At 31.0% G+C, this 27,220-nt stretch overlaps 1 protein-coding gene across 1 annotated transcript; it reads left to right on the forward strand.

Moving 5' to 3' along the window:
- The first annotated feature begins 2,450 nt into the window (after positions 1-2,450).
- LOC134707033 (serine hydroxymethyltransferase, mitochondrial-like) lies at positions 2,451-26,327 on the forward strand. Its single transcript, XM_063566511.1, has 12 exons — positions 2,451-2,539; positions 6,893-7,042; positions 7,490-7,569; positions 8,734-8,934; positions 12,808-12,889; positions 14,771-14,893; positions 16,580-16,719; positions 17,454-17,616; positions 19,152-19,251; positions 20,352-20,507; positions 22,201-22,308; positions 23,257-26,327. The coding sequence occupies exons 1-12, from the start codon at positions 2,516-2,518 to the stop codon at positions 23,382-23,384; spliced, it is 1,455 nt and encodes a 484-aa protein (XP_063422581.1). The 5' UTR covers positions 2,451-2,515; the 3' UTR covers positions 23,385-26,327.
- Positions 26,328-27,220: the final 893 nt, after the last annotated feature.

Here is a 27,220-nt window from a genome sequence, read left to right on the forward strand (position 1 = left end):
CGCAATATCTGTTGCATTTTCTCTACCTACATCATCTCTGAAATTCTAGAATTGCACATTTTAAATCGCGTGGTGATGTTCATTTGGGATGTATGAATACGCAGCCACTGTGTTATTACTTTTCCTTTGTCAAATTTGAAATTGTAATATTATATCAGCTCAAATTGATAAATGCTATTAATTGGAAATGTATTTCTGTGCAATCTCTGTTGTAATAACTGTTTGTCACCTGTGAAATTTTAGTATTGTACCAGGATATTGTACCAGGAACATATATTTACTGTTCCCAGATTGTACCAGTTCATATCGCACATTAATCTTTAGAAGCATATTTATCTAAAGCAATTTTGATTTTTTTTTAATTATACAAGTGTTCGGTTTTTAATTGTATAACTGTACAGATTTTTTTTATTGGGAATCAATGATATGATTCATTGTACATCATCATAATCATACGGATGAAGATTATCTGTTATCCGGAATATTTAAGATACTTATATATATTCAAAGTTTCTTTTTCATAATACTTGTGTTGTTTTATGCACTTTTACGCGTTTACATAATATATGTATTTTGTACATGACCGTAATGATTCAGTACCCACGTAAGAAAGATAGTTGACAAATGGCGTTATAAATAGGTAACAAATAATAAAGAATAGTATAAATAATGAATGCCACAATCATGTTCACGTTAAAAATTGAATAAGAATGCAAAGTCAGCATATGTTATATGACTATTGATTACTACTGAGAAGAAAAGAAAAGCTTTTGATTATTTATCGTATGTAAAACACAGAGAGTTCTTACTTGTTAACCAATAAAAATCAATTAGACTTTGTAGTTTTACCTGGATACGTACATGTAAGCCAAATTTATAACTAAATTCAAATTCAAAGTTTTCTTTTTAAAGCCGATATTCAATAAACTACTTAAACACAAGTTCTAGTGAGCTTTTCAAATCGACTGATTAACAAAATATGTAGACACATACAAATGTCATGACAAAATACAATTTTAAACATATAGTGCATAGTAAGATATCGTAGATAATATATAAAAGGCATTGACCTAGAATGGTTTATTTAAAAAAAAATGTTATTTGGATGGAGAGTTGTCTCATTGGCACGAACCCCACATCTTCCTATATCTATATGCAGGGGCAATTTAATTTGCCGGCATGCAATGATGCAATGAGATTTCTATTTTTTTAATTTTTTGTTATAACATACAGTTAAAAATTCTGAGTTCTTATTCTTATGCAAACATGCATGTGGCATTTAAAAACTAAAAGTAGAATTGAGAATTGACTGATCAGTTTAGAAATAATTTCAACTACATGTTAAGATATATGATTCCATTGCATCAAATGGGTGCTAAATGTGTTTTTTTCTGTTTTTTTCTTGTTATAAATTCTTAATAAGTATTTACACTTTTGCTGATATTTTTTTTTAACAATTAGATGTGTTTCAAATGTTGTAAGATGTTTTCTTATTTAACTAAGTACTGGTATATCAGTAATTATTTGATTCTTTTATGTTGACAGTGCGGCACATTTTCAGTTATAAAACCAGGTTTGATCCACCATTTTGTATTTGAGAAAATGCTTGTTCCAAGTCAGGAATATGACAGTGGTCATCCATTCGTTTGATGTGTTTGAGCTTTTGATTTTGCCATTTGATTATCATGGACTTTCCGTTTTGAATTTTCCTCGGAGTTCAGTATTTTTGAGATTTTTCTTTTTTATAGTAGTTTTCAAAAGTACATGTAAATATTGACTATTCAAAAAAAGCTGGCAAATAAAATAATCACTATGTTGATAGTGCCAGTAAAATAGTAATTTCTGTAGAAAATCAAATATACTTTTTTACCGGTCTGAATTTAAAAGATATTTTAATCAGAGTCGTCAAAATAGCCACTGCCTATATAAAACGAATCCGCTTCACTAGTAGGACTATCATACCAAGGATTTGTATACTATAACATGTGTATTGCTATATACAATTGTGTCAAATTCTTGATTCTACTATTATTAAACGTCAATAAAGTATAGATCAGTATAATATCCCAAAGTTATCAAAGTGTATGACTCACTAGTAGTCTTGGGACTCGCACGCTTGGGCAATTTGGCTGGACTTTCTACTTAATACAAATTAAATCAAAATTGTCGATACATAGTAAACAAACTGTAACACTGTCACAAGCTCAACTTAGCTTTTAAAATCGACATTATAATAAATAATGTAAGCAAATAACATGCAAACAAACAAAACACACATATTAAGACATTTTTTTTTATTATTTTCTGTCTCCTTTTATTTTCATTATCTTCATTCACTGATATAATTTTGTTCGTGCGTGTCTTTTTTTTTTTTTTATCTCTATAAATATTTTTTCAGTATCGGTGAAGCTTCCCCATTTTTGCTCTTCTTGATTCAATGGAATTTTTTCCGTATTTCACCAACCGGATCCGGTTTTTAATTACATATTACTTATAACAGGTCAAAGGTTAAAAGATGTTGTCGAGGAAATTTTCTGCAGTAAGTTTTCATAATTTACATTTAAAATATGCACTATTGGTACAAACTTTATATGACAATTTGGTCAAAATGTCTCAGGAATTATTTTAATGAAAAAAGTTACTTATTGACACAAAGCAAGCACGGTAAAAAGTTTTATGTTACGTCACCAGTATCAAAAAACTTGGAGCGTGGAAATTTTCCAGAAACTCTTGTATTCTTTGTAAACCGTTTTTTTTTTTTTTTAAATGAAGTACGAAACTTATTAAAGAATACACGAAGACAATGCAATTCATGAAATTTCGTAAAAACAGTCATAAGTTCTTTTAAAACATGCATGTATCATGTATACACTGTTGCCAGCTGGTTTGATACATTTGTGCCTGCACTAAAAAGGGGGATGGGGGCTCCGAGCGGTCCTGATCCAAAAATCCTCCGCCTAAAATCAAGAAATCTTGAGGTCTCAAAGTTGAAGAAATTTAAATCCTGACATTCCGCATTTTGAAAAAAAGAATTCCCAAAACCCTGAAAGGATCAATTCCAAATTCCAAAGCTTTAAACCCCTGATCCCAGAGCCCTGATAAAGGCCATCCTCCGTCTGCACAATAATGCATTTTTACAGATAGTCCAAATAATTATGACCTTGAAAAGCTTTTTTTTTTAGCAACACCTTCCTACGACTGGTCATACAGGGCTCACGCTACCAGGCGACATGGGCAAGGAAGTCGCTTTCCCAACGGTCACTTTGCTTTCCCCAACCACCAAAAGGGAAAACGCCCTGTTCTTGTTGATACTTGCTTTCAGTTTCTGTCATTGGACATTTACAATTTTTACCAAGTTGATGAAACATCAATTTTTTATTGATAATTAAATCTAGATATAAACGATTCATTATCTTTAGAAAAGAGGTTGAAGCATTGTCTTTGCAGTGTGTAGAAGTTTATTTGATAAAAATACAACTTTTTATCACTTCCTGCATTTCTGCAAGTTCTGGTGCTTGTTACTCGAAAACGTACATCAACCTAAATTTCTGCAGCAAAATAAGTTTGTTACTTCATTTAAATGTGATAAAAATGTCTCCAGTAAATGGTTGCGACATTCAGTTACATTTCAATTTTTCTTTTGTCAACCCCACTTCAAATTGTTATGCAGTAAATTCAACAACACGATGGTGTATACAGGGATCTCCATGGCCTGTTTAAAGTCATAAGAAACCTCAAATTAAAAAAAAATATGCATACGTTTTTTATAACTAAATGGATAGTTTTCATTATACAACTTATGTACATATACTTTTTTCTGATGAAAATTCTTTAATTTGTCCACATTTAGAAGAAGTTTACTTAATTTTAATTGCTTGCCTCCAGGAAGCAATTCGCCGACATATTTGCCGTATGCATAGTGACCTGAGCGTAACCCTCCTCGTAAAAATCCGGTGATCGCAATACGCATGATTCTGTCATTGAAATAAAAAAATATCTGACTAAACATGTTAAACACGTGCTCAATACCCATGCTTTTTGTGATTTGTTTACTATAAGGTGACAATTTGGTAAAGCTTGGCTTCAAAACACGGCATTTAATGAGCAGCCATATTTGTTAAATAAAAACAAACAGAGAGAAAAAAAAACTAGTGCACAGAGGACTAAGTTTATGATATATATACATGCATTGGTTCAAGAAACATAAACATGATTTTTCACTGCTCACTCATTTCATATGACTTTAACAATGGCGCACCGCCATCGTTCAAATGTCTTGCGCCATCGTCAAATGTCTTGCGCCATCGTCAAATGACTTGCGCCATCGTTCAATAGTCTTCCGCCATCGTTCAAAACTGTGATCGCTTTTATAGCCTGACGCCATTTTTTTAGCAATTATAATCAAATGCATGTAATTGCATAACCCTCAGGCGTTTTTTATAGTATAATTGAATACAGTTCTATTAAACGCCTGAGAGATATATATGGATGAAGATCGCTAATCACTTGTACCTGAGCTTGTACAGGTAGATCAACAAACCAGACAGAAGATAGACGATTCATATGTTGAATTATTCAACAAAGTTTCCGCAAATGCCTACGATAATTCAGATTAAATAAATAAATTTATAATCCAGTTACAAAGTTTAACAAGTCAAACACATGCTTTTATTTTGACTTACGCAATCAGCATCCCCCTTTTTAAGAAGTACAAAATAAGACATAAAACAGTAATTATTATTTCATCGCAAATATCTCGAGTACTGCTGTATTGTAACCATAATATAGAATTACTTTAAAAGTTGAAAAGTAACAACTTTTAATATTTCCCGTTAAGGAAATATCCTATTGTAATTCCGAATTCATTTCGTAGATTACAATCAAATTGATACATCCGCGTTTCTGGTTTCATTCGTGCGTTTCATTCAGACTCGAAAGATACATGTTGCATAGCATAGATTTGCTAAATAAAGTCATTAAAACCTTTTCATTTGACAACGTTTGCTTTACAAATCTTTTTAACCTTTAACATAACCCGTACAACTCGTTTTGTCGTTGCTGCAAACCAGCTAAACCGGCAATGGGTTCATGACTTCTGAATTTGAGTGTCCGTGAAAAATAAGCTCCATATTATTTTTAACCCCCATAACAATTACTAAGAATAGCAAGAAAACTGCATGGGGACCTTCGTGATAGCTATTGGTTATTCTCGACTAAGGTAAAGGGAGGGGCATGGCTTGGCCTTTGAAGGGTTACAAAACTGCAATTATTGAAAATATAGGGGGTCTCATTGGGGGGTTCTGATCCCAGATCCCGCTTACTGATTTGTCAAATTCCCGTATCCCGCTTACACTGTGTACGTAAGTAATTCTTATTTTTTTTGTCATTTCCCGGGTCCTGCAAGACCTCATTTCCCATTTTCACGCCACAATAATTTGACTTTCACATGTCACGCTTACAAAAATTCTGCAACCCCGCGTCACGCTTAGACCCCAATGAGACCCACAATATATATACTTCTATATAGTTTTTATAATGGAAATTTAGATAAGCAATGAATTAGCATGTTCACCTATTCTTATGTGGAGGGATGAAATAATTTGGATCACGCTACACTGTACGGTGTAGATACGGTTTCTGATTGTGAAAGTTCCTCCATCGTTCAATTTTCATCCATGGAGATCCCTGTGTATACATGTAATATGCCTACCTTTCTTTTTTAGCCAGCCTACCCAAGTATGTCAACTGTTTCATCTGACAACACCTGATTGGAAATATAAGACTTTGTTTGCCTCAACCAAATGTTGTTAAACTTAAACACTACACTTATTCCCACAAAACACTGCTCTTTGGTGGACTTTGGCTGTTGTCTGATCTATGGTCGGGTTGTCTCTTTAACACATTCCCCATTTCCATTCTCAATTTCATGTTGTTCCAAACTGGGTTGCATCATTTTTGCTGTTCATGAGTATATGTTCCGGACCATATCAGTATCTGGACCATACCCGTATGGTCATGACCATATGGGTATATACTCATATGGTCGGGGTAATCAACACGTATATTTTTAAACTCTTCATTAAGTGTGACTTGTTACGTCACTAAAATGTCATTTTATGATATATATTTAAAAAACTTATAAAAAAACAGTTTCACACACTTAATATTACTTACTATTTGTAAGTACAATTATAAGAAGATGTCAAAATCAAATGAACATATTGTAAAAGAAATTTTATTGTTTAAAGTAGGTGACATCACCGGCAAGGATCATGATATTTTTTAAGACATTTTTGATAAGTAAAATAATAAAAGTGTATGTTTCTTTTTATTCCCTCTATTCTTTATTTCTATAATTCTATTTTAATCTTCATTATAAGACCGGTAAAATAGCATTTAAGAGCCATGAAATACCTACTGCCTTTATTAAATTTGATCTGTGATATTCATTTTACGATATATATTGGAGACCTAGAGTTTTTTAAAAACACGGTAGACACATCGGAATTGTCCGAGTCGATATCACTGCACGCAGTCAAAACAAGCAATCACGCTACATGTATGGTACTGTGTGAATGCCATTGCTAAGTTTACAAAAGCATACACGAATACAATTAGCAATGAAAACTAAGATCAACTGACTGTGGCATCAATATTTAATGTTTATGTAGTTCTGAAATGTAAAACTAATACGTATTATTTCTATTGTATATTTGAAAAAAAATACCTATATGGTTCAAATACTCATATGGTCTGGCCCGTTAATAACCAAACAAGTATAATACTCATATGGTCTGACCATATGCCTACGGTCGGACCATACGCGTATAGTTATGGATTAAATTTTAATCCCTGTTTTACTTCACTATTGACTTTTCAAAAAATATTTCAGGCTTTTGGACGGTCTGTCCTGTCAAGGAACAGCCTTCGTCTGCTATGGACAGGAAATGAACCTTTGGCAGAGGATGATCCAGAAATATTGGCAATTATCAAGAATGAAAAGAATAGACAAATTAGAGGTCTTGAACTGATTGCTTCTGAGGTAAGTCATTTTCTTGACACTTGTTGAAGATGCATATACATGTAGATTTAGGTGAGTGACACTCACATGCTTTTTATAGCCTCTAGTTTAGCTCATTGGCCTAAATGCTGGTATTAGCAGAATGCTCAGCTGCATAATTGTACGTGGACTGCCATTACTGGGGTCCATTATAATATGTTGATGATGTTTTCCATGACATAAAACTTCTCCTGAACTTCCAATATTGTTCCATTCATTTTAAATTTGTTCCTGTGTTACATGCGTTGACATGTTCATGTAAGATGGATACACATGTACAAAGAAACATAGATCGAACCCAATTGAGAATTGCCCTGCTCTCCACTGGCACCCTGCCCCTTTCAATTTCTAGCTGGAGCACTGTTGCTGCAGTGTAGTTTAAACATGTATAATATTCTAGCAACACCAACTGTTTTATTTTAATTTCAGAATTTCACAAGTCGAGCTGTAACAGAAGTTTTAGGATCATGTCTGACCAATAAATATTCTGAGGGTTACCCAGGTGCTAGGTAAGTTAGGTCATTTGTACTGTTCATTACTACAGGAAAACACACTCACACACCAAGCAGGTGCACTCTGGGATAAAGCTCTTCCCAATATCCCAGTGACTCATTTATGTTGCCAATTATTAGGTGTCTTAATTACCTGGTAGGTGAACATTTATAAAGTCAAATCCATAAAATATTTTGTATATGGAACCTCATTGTCAGTTGAAATAGCTTAAACCATTTAATTATGATGTTGTATTTCGGTGTACAATAAAAGTTCTTTAATAGTTATCAAAGGTACCAGGATTATAATTTAGTATGCCAGACACACGTTTTGTCTACATAATTCAGGAACTATTAATTTTCTTGAATTTTAATGTTAAATATAACTGCTATTTTCCCATTTGTTCAACAAACATTTGTGTCATACTTATGTAAAAAACTATTTTACAGAATATGACATCTTATTTAATCAGCTGCAGTGCAAATTAATAGTTGTCACCAACAAGCACTTTTTTGTCTGTCAAATACCTATTTCTAGTTTGCAGATATTTTAAATTTCTCAATATGTTAAGTGAACAGAAAAAAAATTGTCACACTTTTTTTACTCTAACTATTGGAACAGTACAGAATAATTTCATATTTGGTCAGTAGTTTGACTGTAAGTTGATTATTATGAAGTCTTTTTGAATATATGTCAAATATCTACTTCCCTTTCATTAGTACTTTTTTCATTGTATCAAATATATCTTATGAACTTAAACATGTTTGTGACACTTTTATTGGATACTGCTATAAAACAGAGTCTTCATATTTGGTCAATCACTTTTTGAATCTGTCAAACAACTGTAGACTGTTTTCCTACATTTTAATTAGGAGTACATGTAGGGGTAGTGACATGAGAATGTGTATCTTTTATGCACTTTTGGATCTGACAAACGCTTCCTGTTTTGTGATAACTTAAATTACAAGTGGGCGTATGCTTAGTATCTTTAACAATATTCCAATTTTTGTTTTAGTGAAACTGTCAAAGTATTTCTTGCGTTTAGCATATTATTTTATTCTGACCTTGATGTATTTACAAAATTCTGAATTTAAAGAAACCTGTTGAAAGAAAATAATGACTGAATAAATTTGTTTCTATCAGATATTATGGAGGTAACTGAATAAATTTGTTTCTATCAGATATTATGGAGGTAACAAGTTTATTGATGATGTAGAGAGACTATGCCAGAAGAGAGCTTTAGAATGTTTCAAGTTAGACCCAGAACAATGGGGTGTCAATGTACAACCGTACTCCGGAAGTCCTGCTAATTTTGAAGTTTTCACTGGACTACTTGAGCCACATGACAGAATTATGGGCCTTGATTTACCAGATGGAGGACAGTAAGTAATTTAATGCTGCAAATCAGGTTTAAATTTATTAATGTTTTAACATCAGACACAAACCTTACAAAACAATGCACAACAACACACTCAATCTTCAATGAAGAAAAAACATTCAAATTTACCTTTATTATATAATATTTAGATGTAAAAATGTAAGCAACATGTTTAATTGTTTTGTTGGGTTGCTGTCTGATTGACATATATTGTTGGTCTCAAGGTATCTGTATTCATATTAAAAAGCGTACAAAACATATTATGTATTTGATGTTTCAAAGATTTTATGTGTAAGGTTCTTTCTAATTTTCAGTTCTATATAGAGAGAAAAAATAATTATTGTTGTATTAATATCTGCCACTTATGTGAATTAGTTTGGTATTTCCTTTTAAATTTTGTGAAGACTATTGTTGTCCATGAGGTCCGAGTACACAGTTATTTCGTAGTGCATTTCTTTTAGACAATAAATGAAAATTAAAAAAATCCCACCTGCGCTTTCTCAATAATATTTTTACAGTGTGTTGTACTACTTTTGGGACATTGAAATTATATCAAAATTATAGAAAATTTCATCAGCTCTAACTCAAAATATGGATAATTTTATGTTAAGGGGGTCTTGAAATCTTTTGACAGCTTCCAAAGTGCTAATTTTTGACATTTTTTCAGACCTTATCACTACTTTTAATTAAAATTTATGACCCAATTTTTTTTACAGTGTCATTTCACCCCCCTACTTGCTATATGAGGCATAAAACATGGAGAAATAAATTTGGAAGGGGTATAAAAAAAATTGACAAGTAACACACTGTCCACACTAAGGACTATATTCGTGGACAACGAAAATCAAAGGACGATAACTGTGTACTCAGACCTAATAGGATAGATAAAGTTGACCAATCTTAATAAAACTTGGTATGACCAAAGCTTAATATATTATAAGACTGCTTACAAAGTTTCATAGCAATAGGATATATATTATAGACTATGATTAATTCTATATTCAACTTTGCGTGTTAAATTTAGTTGTTTAAATTGAGAAAATTCAACTATCAACATTTGGGGCTTTCAAAATTAAAATATTGCAAAAAAATACATATAAAGTGCCTTAATATATAATATATCATGTATCTAAAGCAATAGACTACTAATTTGATATATCAGACTTAGCATTATTATTCAAAAGTCAAATTTATATGAGCCTGTGCCTAAAAATGGAGGTTTTCCAATGAAGAGGGGCCTTACATGAAGATGTTATATTTTCCAGCAATTTTAAATTTGTGAAGCTTTTTTTATTATAAACAATCCTGACATATGTATTTAATATACTTTAAATGGAAAGAAAACTTACAAATAACATATCATATTAGTTTGAAAGTGTCTTAGGCCAAGTAAGACTGAAAATAATTTAGAGTCAATTTAGGCAGTAGCACATATTTACAGTTAAATATGCACATTGAAACTATATGAAATAAAAATGTGTGTCTTTTCTATCATTTCTATACTCAGGTGACATGATACAATAAATCTGGGCACAAAAAGACTCTTACATTTAACTTTTTTTGCAGACAGTATGGTCTGATACTAAGATTTTTCACTTTTTAGTGAAAAACTTGAATGCAATTTTAGTCTCAACAGGCTTATATTTGAACAACATGCTATCCTACAGAAGTAAAGAAACATATTATGTGAAATTGAACAGGTACAAAAGACATAGTTAAGTGCTTTTTATACAAATTTAGTGAGGTCTATATTATGGACTTCAACTTTTATGTGCTATGCTCCTCACATTTAACTTGATCCAAACAGGGTGTTAGAGGAGGGTCATTTATACAACACATTTTGCACATATTATCTGAGATAATCTTCTTTTCTGTAGATTCAGAGTTCACAAATGAGTAATACAACTGGATTAAAGCATAGAAACACAAAAATTGACACATGAAAACCTGTCAGATAGAAAGTCAGAATGCCACTTATGCATCAAAATTGAAAAAGCTATGAAATGCTTATATTGACCATATAATGCCAAAATTGGGGATTTTTGCAGAAATTCATCAAATAAAAGATTAAATCCTTTAGTTTTATGCTATTTGACAAATTGACACCATCAAATCATTCAGGGAAGTTGCCAAAGTACAGATTCCATATTTCCTGTTTTCACCTCTTAGGTCCGAGTACACAGTTATTTCGTAGTGCATTTCTTTTAGACAATAAATGAAAATTAAAAAAATCCCACCTGCGCTTTCTCAATAATATTTTTACAGTGTGTTGTACTACTTTTGGGACAAATTATATTAAAATTATAGAAAATGTCATCAGCTCTAACTCAAAATATGGATAATTTTATGTTAAGGGGGTCTTGAAATCTTTTGACAGCTTCTGAAGTGCTAATTTTTTACCTTTTTCAGCTGGACCTAATCACAACTTTAAATTAATATTTATGACCCAATTTTTTTTACAGTGTCATTTCACCCCCCTACTTGCATTGACTTGCTATATGAGGCAAAAAACATGGAGAAATAAATTTGGAAGGGGTATAAAAAAAATTGGCAAGTAACACACTGTCCACACTAAGGACTATATTCATGGACAACGAAAATAAATCTTAAGCATTTTGAGAAAATCTTACATGGGGCAAAATTACTATATTGTTTTAATTGGTACATGTATCTGTCTGTTTCAACTAGTTTTTTACCAGTCTTGTTCTTGTCTTGATATTTCTCAACCTTGTCTCAAGCCAATCTTAACCATTTCAACATTCTTAAAACAAGTTGTCTAATACTTGTCAAAAACTTGATAGAATGAAACAGCTTATAATTAAACATCCTTGAATAAATGTATTTTATAAACTGATTATAAAGTTTTCACATGCTTTAAGACTTTATTTCAAATTTGAATAAAGGAAGTTAATATCTATTTAAAATCAGAGCAAATCCTCATATTAACTTTTGATGACTTTTAGATTACCGGTACATTTAAATAATCTGGTTTTGAAATGAGTTCATAAATATAATTTTTTAAGTCCAATTACTTATTAAAATGGTTTAATTAAATACATGTGATTCATTTATATGTTAAAATTAATTCCATCTAAATGCTTTTCCTGAATATTATTGGTACAAATAACTATGACTAAGAACTTTAAAATCCTCAACAAACACCAGAAACAATTTGAATCAAAGTTTTAAAATTCTTATAAACTTTGATGGTCAAGATGTTATAATTAATGGATCTGCATTCCATGTTGGATTATCTTGCCTGATACAGTATCATACATTCAAGTACATTTTGCAAAGATCTATTATCTCTTTATCACTTATGTTGAAACTAGGATGTGTCTATAATCTGCATATTATCTTGGTTGATTGTAATTTCTTTTCCATAAACATGATAAAAATTAAGTTATTGATGAGAAGAGTTTTTAAAGTAATGGCATCATTGCTAGCAGCCTGTGTAAGGCATGTCAATTCACTACAGAGAGAGGGATTCCCCAAGTGTTTATGTTCTAAATAAAGTAAAACAGAAACAATGTCAGGTTATTTTTATGGGCATTATGTTTTCTGGTCTGTGCGTCCGTCTGGTCGTCTGTCCATTCATCCCGCTTCAGGTTAAAGATTTTGGTCAAGGTAGTTTTTGAAGAAGTTGAAGTCCAATCAACTTAAAAACTTAGTACATATGTTCCCTATGATATGATCTTGCAAATTTTAATGTCAAATTAGAGATTTTCTCCCATTTTCATGGTCCATTAAACATAGAAAAGTATAGTGCGGATGGGGCATTCGTTTACTGGGGACACATTCTTGTTTCCATGTATATTTTCAATTTTCAAGTTAAGTTTGACTTATTTCAATGTATTCAATCAATTATTTTTTTCAGTTTAACTCATGGTTTTATGACAGACACAAAAAGGATATCAGCTACTTCAATATACTTTGAATCCATGCCATACAAAATAGATGTAAGTGAATACATATAAAAAGATCTTTAATATTCATGGATATCAATTTTGGTAGGTGAGAGGAAGCAATGAATTTAAATGCCAGACAAATACAAATTTTCATTTACTTTCATAAAGGCAAATGATGACTTCACGTACTAATTATGCCTCATAAAATTGGTACAATTGATCACAACGAAAACAACTCAACAGAAATATATATATATACGATAAAAACTGAAATCTTGCATCAAATATTGAGATCAATAATATTGTGTTCAACGTCTGTATACATTTTGATCAAAGTTGTAATATAGAACAAAATTACTCAGTCTTTTAATACAATTTATACCTCTTTCTGAAAATTGTCACATTCAAACAATAATGAACAATATAATATGTAGAGACAACAACATCTGGGTTACCGCTAGGTGATAGTTTTAGTGAGTCGACATGTTTCGCCGCTAATGCGGCATCATCAGGACAATATTACAGAGTTTACATGTTCATAAAGTGTATATAATGCGGTTGTATTAATTATGACGTAAAAGAATATTCTTTTACGTCATAATTAATACAACCGCATTATATACACTTTATGAACATGTAAACTCTGTAATATTGTCCTGATGATGCCGCATTAGCGGCGAAACATGTCGACTCACTAAAACTATCACCTTGCGGTAACCCAGATGTTGTTGTCTCTACATATTATATTTCCATGAGGTTTTAAGACAACCACAGCATACTTCGGTATCCATCTTGGTTACTCTACCAGCTTTTCCATTAGAAGGTGTTGGTTCACTCGTCACATAATAATGAACAATGTTAAATACCTCTTTCCGTTTAAAAATTGTTACATTAAAACAAAGTTAAATAGATTTAAATTTTCTGTCTGTTTAAAATCAATTACATGAAAACAGGTTCAAACACTTGCTTTTAAGATTTCACAAGGAGTCTTGTGAGGATCATATATTACTTATGTCCATAGTTACTGTTGCATACATGTATAAACATGTGTACCAATTATAATTTTATATACTGTTGATTCATTATTATTTGTTGGATACTCATTAACGTGAAATTTGTGGGCACGGAGAAACCACAAATTTAAATGCTAAACAGTAACAAATGTTCCATAGAAATATATGCAGACTAAGATAAATGACATAATCAAATATCCAAGAAAATGGAAGTTTTCCTCAATCCACGGAAAATAGGCACCCATGAATATAAATGAATCCACAGTATTAGTTTAATTTATATCAAAAGATTTGTTGTCTTCGTTTAAACATTATAAAAAATTGCAGTCACTACTTCATGATTCTATACATTGTCATTGAATCAATGATATTGAAAGTATTAATAAGTTTGTCATTTTTGGACAAGATGGAGCTGAATTGAAATCAAAATCTCTCTGACTTTTCACTGCATTTAAGCTATAGTAATATAGTATATTGATCGTAACATTCTATATTATATCATTGAACAGAAATTTATCAATGAAATATATGCTCAGATATTCATGTCACAAAATAATGTTTTACTTGTCAAGAAAAGTACATAAATAGTTATCAAAGGTACCAGGATTATAATTTAATACGCCAGAAGCGTGTTTCGTCCACATAAGACTCATCAGTGACGCTCAGATCAAAACAGTTAAAAAGCCATAACTTGATCATCTTTAAAAATTGGAGTTATCTTTCTTTGTCCAGAACTACAGTTGAATCAACTACAATATTATACAATGCAGTATTTAATTTTACTTCTCATTGATAAATTAAAGCAATCTTTACCCTTCAATGCTTTGAAGCACTTTTATTTGTTCAGTCTCTTGTTTAATATCATGTTTTTTGTTCTCTTAATTGGTATACTCTGATATGTTTGTGTTTATATTTTCAGCCAGTCTCGGGACTGATAGACTATGATGGTATGAGAAACTCAGCCAGATTATTCCGTCCAAAGATTATTATTGCAGGAACAACAGCTTACTCCAGACTTCTAGATTATAAAGTTTATAGACAGGTTAGTTCAGGAATTTATTTTATATAAGTTTTATTATTCACAAGCTAGTGTTACTGAATAATCCATAGCTTGTACACAGACCTTTGTCATTGAACTCATTTCATGATTCAATGCCTATATAAATAACTAAAGATTTTTTTTAACACTTGCTTGAGGGGGTGGGGTTGGGGGTTAGAGGGGTCCTGATCCAAAAATCCCAGGCTTAAAAACATGGAATAGTGAGGTCCCAAATTTAAAGAAATTAAAATCCCGACATCCCAACATTCAACAACAAAAATACCAGATCATGAAAGGATCAATCCTGAAATCCCGAGCTTAAAAACACTGATCTGACTTCCCCATAAAGGTCTTGCCCCCACCCCACCCCTCTTTGTTTTTCCAGGCAAGTAATTTCAGACAGGATACAACTGATTTTTATACGACCGAAAAAAAATTGAAAATTTTTTGGTCATATATTGGTATCACTTTGGAGTTGTCGTCGTCGTCTGAAGACATTTGGTTTTCGCACTCTTACTTGAGTAAAAGTTAATAGAAATCTATGAAATTCTAACACAAGGTTAATGACCACAAAAGGAAGGTTTGGATTGATTTTGGGAGTTTTGGTCCCAACGAAATTAGGGTCCTAAATTAAACTTTGTTTGATTTCATCAAAAAATGAATTATTGGGGTTCTTTGATATGCCAAATCTAACTGTGTATTCAGATTCTTAATTTTTGGTCCTGTTTTTAAATTGGTTTACATTAAGGTCCAAAGGGTCCAAAATTAAACGTAGCTTGATTTTAACAAAAAATGAATTCTTGGGGTTCTTTGATATGCTGAATCTAAACATGTACTTAGATTTTTTATTATGGGCCCAGTTTTCAAGTTGGTCCAAAATTATTATATTGAGTATTGTGCAATAGCAAGAAATTTTCAATTGCACAGTATTGTGCAATAGCAAAAAATCTTCAATTGCACAGTATTGTGCAATAGCAAGAAATCATCATTTGCACAGTATTGCGCAATAGCAAGAAATATCTAATTGCACAATATTGCGCAATAGCAAGAAATTTTCAATTGCACAGTTTTATGAAATATTCTTTGAAAATTAGAGTTATCTTTCTTTGTCCAGAATAGTAGTTGAATCAACTTAAATCATTGTTTTATACAATATACAATGTATATGCACTTTTACTACCAACTAATAAATTAAAACAATCTTTACCATTCAGTGATTACAAGCACTGTTTTTACATTTTAATATTTTATGATGTATTTAAATGAGTAGTTATTGTTGCAAACTCCGTTAGAAATTTGAATTGAAATCAGTTTTGGAATAAGGGAAAGGGGGATTTCATAAATAAAAAGAAAATTTCTTCAAACATTTTTTTGAGAGGATTAATATTCAACAGCATAGTAAATTGCTCAAAGGCAAACAATTTTTTTTAAGCTCATTGGACCACATTCATTCTGTGTCAGAAACCTATGCTGTGTCAACTATTTAATCACAATCCAAATTTAGAGCTGAATCCAGCTTGAATGTTGTGTCCATACTTGCCCCAACCACTCTGGATTCAACTTCTGCAGTCATATAAAGCTGCGCCCTGCAGAGCATCTGTTTTTTTTTCTCAATTGTTTTGACATATTTCAAAAACAACAATCTTTATTTAGAGAGTAACTAGAATATTTATTAATTTATTTGTACAGATCTGTGATGAAGTAAAAGCTGTAATGTTAGCAGACATGTCACATATATCTGGACTTGTAGCTGCTGGTATTATACCATCTCCATTTGATTATTCTGATGTAGTGACCACAACTACACATAAAACACTTAGAGGACCAAGGTAAGTGTTTTTACATACGTTGTTTTCCAAGGTAAGTGTATTTACATACGTTGTTTACCTAGTGAGTGTATTTACATACCTCGTTTAGCAATTTTTCTGGTTATACCTAGATTTTACCTGTAATAACTCTCCCAAGAGATATTTTTACCACAGAAACTTATAGATAGAATGATTATATTTATTCAATTTTTTATTGCATCACCTATGAAGTAGAGTTCAACATTATTGTCTTGTGTCATGTATTGTCGTAACATAGCTCTTAACATAACACAATGGTAATATTTTTTGCATCATCTTTTTAGCAAGTCACTTTGGAAAATTCATCCACTTTTTTAAATATATAGATATTCTCTTTTTTACATTAAACTGCTTTATCATGATCTTAAACCTTTTTGCCATTGAGTCAAAGATTTATTTGGACAAGAAGTTCTTGACCTCCAATTGCCTGAATGTATAATTGCCAAAGAACAATCTATTACTTTAGGACTAGTCAGTATATGTTATATATCTGAATGCTATATATGTGACCTTTATTCCAGTTAAATATTGGAATAAATAGAAAACATACAAAAAATGCTTTAAACTTGTTTTTAAAAAAATCATTTGATTATATAGAATGTGTTGCCAAAATTTCAACCCATGATTAACTAATACAAAGATAAAAAGTTGTTGTTCAAATTATTTTTATCATTGTATTAATTAACCATTGACATGATTGATGTTTATCTTTTCAGGTCTGGCATGATATTCTATAGGAAAGGTCAGAAAGGTGTTGACAAGAAAGGCAACAAAGTCATGTATGATTATGAAAAGCGTATTAACAGTGGTGTATTTCCTGCTCTACAGGGAGGACCACATCAGCATCAGATAGGGGCAGTTGCTGTAGCACTCAGACAGGTTAGACATCAGCTTGTCATATGGTTTGTCTTGTTTTTGTCTTGTGTCCAGAAGGAATAAAGCGAGACATCCTGGTCACAGCACCTATGTTAGGTTTTGAGATGTGTACTTCACTTTGTGATAAGACTAGGTTGACTCTCAAGATAAATACTACTTTATAATTCAATATTATATTCAAACATAAGAATAAACATAGTTACAATAGTACATAGATACCTGACATCATATAGTAAATCGTGATGGCACATATAGTAACTGTAATGCTTTATGTTCCTGCAAACCTCAACATCCGGTGTGCTGCTTCTGACAGATGTCATTTACTCAAATTGACCTCATGTATCTTATTCAGTAAATGCATATAATGTGGTAAATTATTTGGAACAGCCCAAACAAATCATGACATTGCCAATCAGCTGATATACAATTTATACATGGTTTACCATGGATGTGTACTCAAAACCTTTGAAGAACATCATATTAGAATTATTTGTTTAAAGAGATTTGTTTATTTAATTATTATGGTACATTAGTGACTGAAAAAGATAACCTGATGCCACAGAATTAAGATTTTGCCACTTGTATTGGTCAAAGTATCAATGAACAATAAAAATAACTAGTAACTTCTTATTTAAACACTTTAAAATCAAAATCTCTATGCACTTCCTCTCTAAACATGTGCATGTATTGTATTGAGAGGGATTATTGTTTCGCTGTTATCTGAGAGAGAAAAAAACTAAATCAGACCAAAAAAAACAGTGCATTCACTTCTCGATGTAAAGCATTTATATTTATATCACATTTTGAGGCATTAATATATAAATACTCAATCATGCACAAATAAGCATTAAAATTGTGAATGGAAATGGTTAATGTGTCAAAGGGATAATTGAAGTTTGAGATAGCAAACATCACATGTGATATTTTTATGCCCCAACTACGATAGAAGAGGGGCATTATGTTTTCTGGTCTGTGTGTCCATTTGTCAGCCTGTTTGTTTGTCTGTTCATTCGTCCGTTCGTTCGTCCGTCTGTCCCGCTTCAGGTTAAAGTTTTTGGTCAAGGTAGTTTTTGATGAAGCTGAAGTCCAATCAACTTTGTACACATGTTCCTTTTGATATGATCTTTCTAATTTTAAAGCCAAATTAGACTTTTGACCCTAATTTCAGGGTCCACTGAACATAGAAAACGAAAGTGTTAGTTTCAGGTTAAAGTTTTTGGTCAAGGTAGTTTTTGATGATGTTGAAGTCCAATCAACTTGAAACTTAGTACACATGTTCCCTTTGGTATGATCTTTCTAATTTTAATGCCACATTAGACTTTTTACACAATTTCATGGTCCATTGAACATGGAAAATTATAGTGCGAGTGGGGTATCCGTGTACTTTGGACACATTCTTGTTTTTATTGATATATGAATATTTATTACAAAGGTACCAAGTTTTTGAGAAGAGTCTAGCATGGTAAACTTTTGAGGACAAAGATAAGTTTTTCCATTGTTAAAAATAGCATAGTATATATAGATTTATACCATTATAGGCAATGACTGGAGAATTTGTTGAATATCAGAAACAGGTTGTGAAGAATGCTCAGATCATGGCAGCAGAACTTCTGAAGAAAGGTTATGATGTTGTATCAGGTATGTAGTTAATACACAAGAAGGGAGTATTTTATATCTTTGAAATGAAAGAACATGAAGCAGAAAGTAACTCTTTATTTCTAATCAGTATCTGTCCTCTTTTCTGGGCTTAATAAATTATTTAGAATAAGGCATGCAAGTTCCATTCACAATTCTTTTATTCTTACATAATTTCCAATGAAAAATGGATTTGTAAAACATCTTGAAACAATTGTCTTTATACCAAAGTAAAAAAAAACTATATTCTTATTATTTGAGAAGAAAAGTGATCCTATTAATTTATACAATTTGAAATTTGATAAAGGATACTTATTTGAAAAATGCAAGTTTACAGTACAACTATTTTTTCAGTTGCAAAAAACACTTAGACACTTTAAGAGGATTTCAGTATTATCCAAGGCAAGTCTCTAGAAATTGTTTTAAAATCTTAACTTTTCTTAATGCCTGTCCATGGTAGTTTCCTTATGTCATAGGGAGACCTGTAATCAATCCCAATAGACTATAACAGGTTTTACAGTCAGTTCTCGTTGAGAATGAAAACAATGAGAAGATGACATTTTATTGCTATATAACTTACCTTATCATTCTCCACGACAAAATGAGCAAAGAAATGACATCAAATAGGATTATTTTTAAGTTTTAATATAGTGCTCAGTTCATACTACATTATAGTACATGTATCTTTGAAAATGAGGAGTGAAGAAAGATTTTCATGAATGTTGGATTCTTAGACTTGTTTTAGTGAGAACCCTGCAATCAAGGGGAAACAACTCAAATTTACAGGTGGTAAAATCAGATTTTTGAATCCAGTAAATCTGATCTAGTGTTATTGTGGACATCCATCTTGTCTAGAACTTATCTAGAGTTTGTCAGGTTTTTTGATACTTTGTTTGAAATAAAAATTGTTTTTCATGTTTAAAATAAAAAAAATAATTGTTTTTACACATTTTGTATGGTTATCATGCAGTAGCAGTCAATAAGATTTAGAGTTATAACTCTTCTTAGCACTGATATCTAAAAGAAAAATTTAGAAAGAAGGTTATTAACAATGTTTGATTTAATTAGTAAAGGAATGTAACATACATTTATTTCTCATTTAGGTGGAACTGATAATCATCTAGTCTTAGTAGATCTTAGACCTAAAGGAACAGATGGATCAAGAGTAGATAGAGTTCTAGAATTGGTAGAAATCTCAGTAAATAAGAACACATGTGCTGGTGACAAGAGTGCTGTTACACCAGGTGGTCTACGTTTAGGTGAGTGAAGCATGATCAGTAAAAAGTGCCTGAAAGTTTATGTATTGTGTGTTTCATTTTATCATATTATTGTCTTTTGGTAGGATGCTTATCAGGTAATACACAAGTAAATTTCACTCACTTAAATGTCATGTGAGATTCATTTGAAAGTCACATGAGCAAACTTGCCTTTGAATGTGCAGTTATAAGTTTATAAATTATTCCTGGCAACGTCAAACCGACAACTTTTAAATAAGATATGCTAGATCGTCACCAAGTATGCAGCGTTTCAGAGAAAGGACACCTATTGGTGTTCAGAAAAATAAATATTTCTTGATAGGATCTCTTGTTACTGTGTTGAATTTCTGTGCACAAGTATTAGGTATAAATCTATATGCAGCTCTTCATTGGAGATAATTAGGGCCCCGACTAAAAGTCGGGTCGCCCTATAGTGATCAGTCTGTCCGTCCGTCCATCCATCCGTCTGTCCGTCCGTCCGTCTGTCCGTCCGTAACACTTTAACTTTGTGTCCGCTCCATATCTAGAAAACCGTTATGATTTCATACTTTATACTTTACATGTTTATTAACCACCACCAGAGGGCGTGTCATGATGTATGTACAACTTTTTAGGTCAAAGGTCAAGGTAAAAAAACTTTGGTTTCAGTTGACAACCCTGTGTCCTGTGGTGATGATCATGTCCGCTCTATATCTTGAGAACCCTTATGATTTCAAAGTTTATACTTGACATCCATTTTAACAAACACCAGAGGGTGTGTCATGATGTATGTACAACTTCCTAGGTCAAAGGTCAAGGTCAAAAACTTTTGTTTCAGTTGACAACCCCGTGTCCTGTGATGAAGATCATGTCCGCTACATATCTAGATAACCGTTCTGATTTTATACTTAATACTTAACATGTTTATTAACCAACACCAGAGGGTGTGTCATGAGGTATGTACAACTGCCTAGGTCAAAGGTTAAGGTCAAAAACTTTGGTTTCAGTTGACAACCCTGTGTCCTGTGGTAAAGATCGTGTCCGCTCCATATCTGGATAACCTTTATGATTTCAAAGTTTATACTTGACATCCATTTTAACCACCATCAGATGGCGTGTCATGATGTATGTACAACTTCCTAGGTCAAAGGTGAAGGTAAAAAAAACTTTGGTTTTAGTTGACAACCCTGTGTCCTGAGTTGAAGATTGTGTCCGCTCTATATCTTGGGAACCGCTTTGATTTCAAATATTATACTTGACATCCATTTTAACCAACACCAGAGGGTGTGTCATGATGTATGTACAACTTCCTAGGTCAAAGGTCTGTCTATCTGTTGGTCTGTCCATCACTTACAATTTTGATTCACACTATATTTATTTACCCAACGTTATTGACAGCGGGGCCCACAGAGATGGCTTCCATCTCAATGATATCTAGTTAATAATCAATTTAAGCTTGCATAGACTCTAGTCAAGTGGTACTCCACCTTTTTGCAAAATTTATCACATTGTAAGTTCAGAGGTTTTCTTAACCAAATAGAAGAATATTTTATTTTATGCAAGGAATTTTAAATAAGGATATTTCATTTTATGCAAGGAATTTTACTGTAAAATTAATACAAGTGTTAGTCCATAAATAAATGCTTTGTATACAAGGCTGATTTGTTTTGTGCAGTCATTTCTTTATTCTTATGCAGAAGACTTATTTCTTTTGTAGGTGCACCATCTCTTACATCTCGTGGATTAAAAGAAGCTGACTTTAAAAAAGTAATGGAATACCTAGATCGTGGAGTTCATATATGTTTGGATGCACAGAAGCATACAAGTAAGTCTATTACAATTTTCTATACCACATATTGAAATTCCATTAAAAGTGTTATCACAATTAAAGTTTTTGTTACTCTGGATATTATTTTTTTGTTGGCTACCAATTTTTGTGGATTAAGAAAAACTCACATGTGGATGTTTAATTTGGTGGCTTTGCTGAAGTCTGTATACAAGTCTATAGAAAATATGTCATTCATTGAGCATTCAATTTTGTGAATCACCTGTACCCATGAAATTCACAAAAATGTGTATTAGGGATAATAATGAATCCACAGTATTTTATTTTATGAGTACTTTATCTAATAAGGATGTCCTTCCTGTCTTTGCTTTCAGAAGTTAAATTTTTAGTGTCGAAATTATTTATATTATTATATATTAAGCTATTAAAGATGTTTTGCTGAGAGTAAAGATGTGTTATATAATATTTTGATACATGCTTGATGTAGTTATTTTAAAAATCGTGATGAAAGATGAGAAAACACAAGAAAGGAAGATATTATAGATAGCATAAATTTAGGAGAGAAAATTTTAATACACCAAATGATTTTTAAACAGCCATGACAAAGTTTCATTTAGCAAATGGAAATGCATCAAAAATATAAAAATTACAAAAAACTAACACCGCTCTATCATTTCACTTACTTTTTACATGCTCCATGATTCTGTGTTGATTGTTTATCAAGAATAGGATTGATCACCTTTATCAATTTAACCCTTTAGTTGATTATCAGCTAAAGTTCTTGAACAACAATCACAGAATGTTTTTTTCATTTGTTAATTATAGGCTATAGCTTCTCAATAAATGTAAAACATGTGCACAGAGGACTCAGTTTACTATATATGCATAGATTGGTTCAATATTTCATTAACAGAAACACCAGAAACACATTTTATACGATTTTCAATGTAGATGTCCAGATAATTTATTATAATTTTTTTATTTCAGAAACATTAAAGGAATTTAAGGAATTTGTTATAAGTGATGCAGGCATCATTAAACAGCTGGATTCTCTAAGATCTGAAGTTGAGGAATTTGCTGAAGGTTTCCCCATGCCAGGTCTAGCAGATAGATAATCGTAGAACATAGTATAGCAAACCACAGGACTTTCTGAACTAAGATGGAGTTGTTAAAATAAAAGTGTTAACATTTTTAATCAGTTACATGGTATAAGGTTTAAAACATGTCTTTCTTTAAGATTATTTGTTAATACAATAATCATCACTAAAACTTTCTTTTTTTTCAGTTTAGGGAAAAAGTTATTTATTGGTGCTCTTTAATTTTCATGTACCGGTAATAATTCTTTAAATATACAAGCATAAGATGTTTCTGTAGGTGATTAAATGTATACACTGTGTTAAATGTTACTGCCATGTTAATAATTACAAAAGCAGCTGTTTGTTTTTTACATCATTAGTTATTTTAATTTTACATTTGTTTATTATAATGAATTAAGATTTGAGAGGATATTGTCTTTTTTCAGTTAATGGCATATTTTTAATTGTTTTATTACATGAGATTGTATTTTTTATTTAATGTTCAAAAAGATTTTATTTGTTGAAATTACAAATATGAATGTAAAATAGGTGATTTGCCCTGTATAAAATATTATGAGGATTGTACAAAATAAAATGTTGAAAATAATTTTGGAAAGTTGGAAAATAAATTAGACAATTATACAATGAAGCCTTAGGCAGTTTTCTGGTCTTTGGTCAAGTTGTTGTCTCTTTGACACATTGCCTATTTCCAATTCTTAATTTTATGGTATCTTCAGCAAAAAAAAAAATTCATGAGGATTAAATAAGATATTTGTTTTTCAGTCTGATTGATATACAGATCCAGTGTCCTGTTTTTTGTATTTGTTAGTTTGTGCAAATTTTTATTGCATTCATTGTTAAATTTAAAAAATAACTAATAAGGCCAGTCAAATCCTAGTTACTTGCAGATTTTTGGTAGATGTAAAAAGATTGTCACCAACCCTTATGTGCACCAAAATATTTGACTACCTCATGATACATAGATTATTTCATGCCCTTCTGTGGAGTTCCTTTCAAGTTCACATTATATTTTATGAAATTGATAGGATCTTCAATTATTGGAAAGGATATTTATCTCATACATGTACTAAAATGTCATAGAATCTCAGCCAATAAAAGCATTTTATTGTTACATGTATAAATATAATTTTTTTTTAGGGATTTAAACTTGTTAGGAGATAAGTGTATTTTATAAATATCCTGTATTTTTTTACATTCTGATTTATTTATGGAAAAAAAAGAAGTAAATTATAGTCGAGATTTCATTGTGAAAATTTTGTTTGTGAAATTCAAAAGTTGGATGGTTCAAAATGATGTCATACCTTAAATGGATGAAATACACTTTAAAATCATGTGTTAAATTGTTTCTCAGTGATTACTTTGTAAATCTATTATTCTAGAGTACTACTTTGCAAAACAGTTTGTACATTTGAAATCAAATTAAAATCAGTATTATACTTATATATTTTTCAATGAGATAAGTTGCAAAGCTGTAATGGTTTTATATAATATCTAGTTTACATTATTTCTATGAAGACATTTACACAAGTTTTCTCATAAACGTTCATACATCATTAACACCTTATCCCTTAACATTCCAATTTTTTGATACAGCATTTACTATTCTATTCACCCCTGCAAAACACAATAAACAGATTGATCATTTCTTTAATTAGCCAACAAAAACAATATTCAATATACTAAACTTATTATTCCTAGATTTGCATAATTTATTTTAAAATGATGGAGAGTTGTCTCATTGGCAGTCATATCTTCTTATTTTCAAATATGATAGAAAATGCATTTGTTTTTAATGCACATTTTTGCTATTTTTGTAAGACAAGATTACTAGTCATTTTGAAGAAATAATTGAGACTTCATTAATGTAAATGTATTCATGGTAATATCAACACTTTTAGTAGTTTTAGGTAAAATTATAGAATGTATAGACAGATAATTATCGATAATTAGATAACTTATACATGTATAAGTTTTATAGCATTTGTTTTTATGAGTGATAAATGTTTTTGAGTAAGACATTTTGTCTGATTTATTACTTTTAATACTGTTATTTGTGAAATGCTGATGACAGTTTGAAGATAAAACTGAGATTGTTGTGTTACAGATGTTTTATTTGCAGTTATTTCAAATTCATTCACGAGTTAACTTAATTTTGCTGTGTTACAGACGTTTTATAAATCAAATTTATACACGATTTAACATAATTTTAAGATCAAGTATTGCACATATATTTTGATAGTTTTTTTAGCGTGTTGGAATTGTATCAGATAACCTCTACTTCCAATCTAATATGGCCACCCTTACTTTAAATAGACACTTGTTATTATATTCTAAATAGTTACTGATTTTGACTGTTTAATTATGCTTTTAAAAAAACTTGTGAATATAATTGTCTACTTCAATAACTATGCCCTGCATCTAAGATAATTGTCACTACAGAACAAAAAATTTCTTAAAATTTCAAAGGACAGTGCATAAAATAATCTAAAATAGGACAATTTGAACAAAAGCTATATGATGCTTTGCTCATCAGTTTCTGAATACTATCTTGTGATATGGTACGGCTTGAGAGGACATAATTTTATAACACTAGTACTTAAGATTGTACAATGTATTACATTTATTGTTTTTGATCTACATACACAATGTTACATAGATATTATTATTGGTAAGTATTGAAATACCAAAATATTTTCTTCTACCCAATAGATCATTTGGAAATTTATAAAATGAAGTTGAAGTTTTATTGCTTTTTTAAAGGCAGGTTTTTTACTTTTTTGTGCTTATTTTGCTTTGAAATATTCTTTCTCTTTTGATGTGCACAGTTTACTTAACATATGATTTAAGATATATATTTTGGGTTTTTTGTGTTTAATTATTAACCCTCATATGAAATTTAAACTTTTTTTAGATGGAGTTGTGAATATCTGAAATAAAAATCTGATGTGGTTGTTTTCTTTATTTTATCTTATGGTCTTGTCTTCTTATCTTAGAATGGTTTAAAGCTCTATCTTTGCTGTTGCATTGATGAACATGTGCCTTTATTTGCCTTGAAAATTCTGTCAAAGGGTTGTTACTTATAATATGCTGGTGAATTATACTTGATGATGTAGTATTGTTAATTCCGTTAGCTCTTTTATAACATAAGGGCATACAAATTAAAGCAAGGTATTGACAACCTGAGCATTTCCACATTGCTGTTATCCCCGTAAAATCTTACCATGAAAAAAGCAAAATAACAAAATTATCCAACTCCAATGAAAATTCAAAACAGTCCCTAATCAAATGTCAAAACCAAAAGCTCAAACATGTTAAACAAAAGGAAATCAACTGTTATATTCATGACATGGTACAGGCATTTCTTATGTACAAAATGAATTAAACCTGGTTTTATAACTAACTAATCATCTCTGACACTTGTTTGAAAGCCACATAGAATTCCATTAAATTCACAACCCTGAAGATAGTTTTAAAAACATTTTATATCATTAGACATTAAAAATTCATTTTATATCATTAGACATTAAAAATCCATTTTATATCATTAGACATTAAAAATCCATTTTATATCATTAGACATTAAAATTCCATTTTATATCATTAGACATTAAAAATCCATTTTATATCATTAGACATTAAAAATCCATTTTATATCATTAGACATTAAAAATCCCTATGTCCAAATGAAACGAATTGGTTTTTGTCAAGCCTTCAAATGTTGTAGCAGAAAGCTCAACAGAGAAGGTGATCCAGCAGCAGCGGCAGCATTTAACTAACTTCTTAAAAGCTTTATATTTTAGAAAGTGGAAGACCTGGATACTTCATACTTTGTATATAGATGCATAATGTTACTA

The sequence above is a fragment of the Mytilus trossulus genome, chromosome 2 (assembly GCF_036588685.1).
Source record: "Mytilus trossulus isolate FHL-02 chromosome 2, PNRI_Mtr1.1.1.hap1, whole genome shotgun sequence".
In the NCBI taxonomy this organism is placed as follows: domain Eukaryota; kingdom Metazoa; phylum Mollusca; class Bivalvia; order Mytilida; family Mytilidae; genus Mytilus; species Mytilus trossulus.

Coding starts and splice junctions, on each gene's coding strand:
- LOC134707033 (XM_063566511.1), top strand. CDS start 2,516: ATGTTGTCGAGGAAATTTTCTGCA. Junction 17,617..19,151: donor TTGCTGTAGCACTCAGACAG/GTTAGACATCAG, acceptor ATACCATTATAG/GCAATGACTGGAGAATTTGT. Junction 20,508..22,200: donor ACCAGGTGGTCTACGTTTAG/GTGAGTGAAGCA, acceptor TTTCTTTTGTAG/GTGCACCATCTCTTACATCT.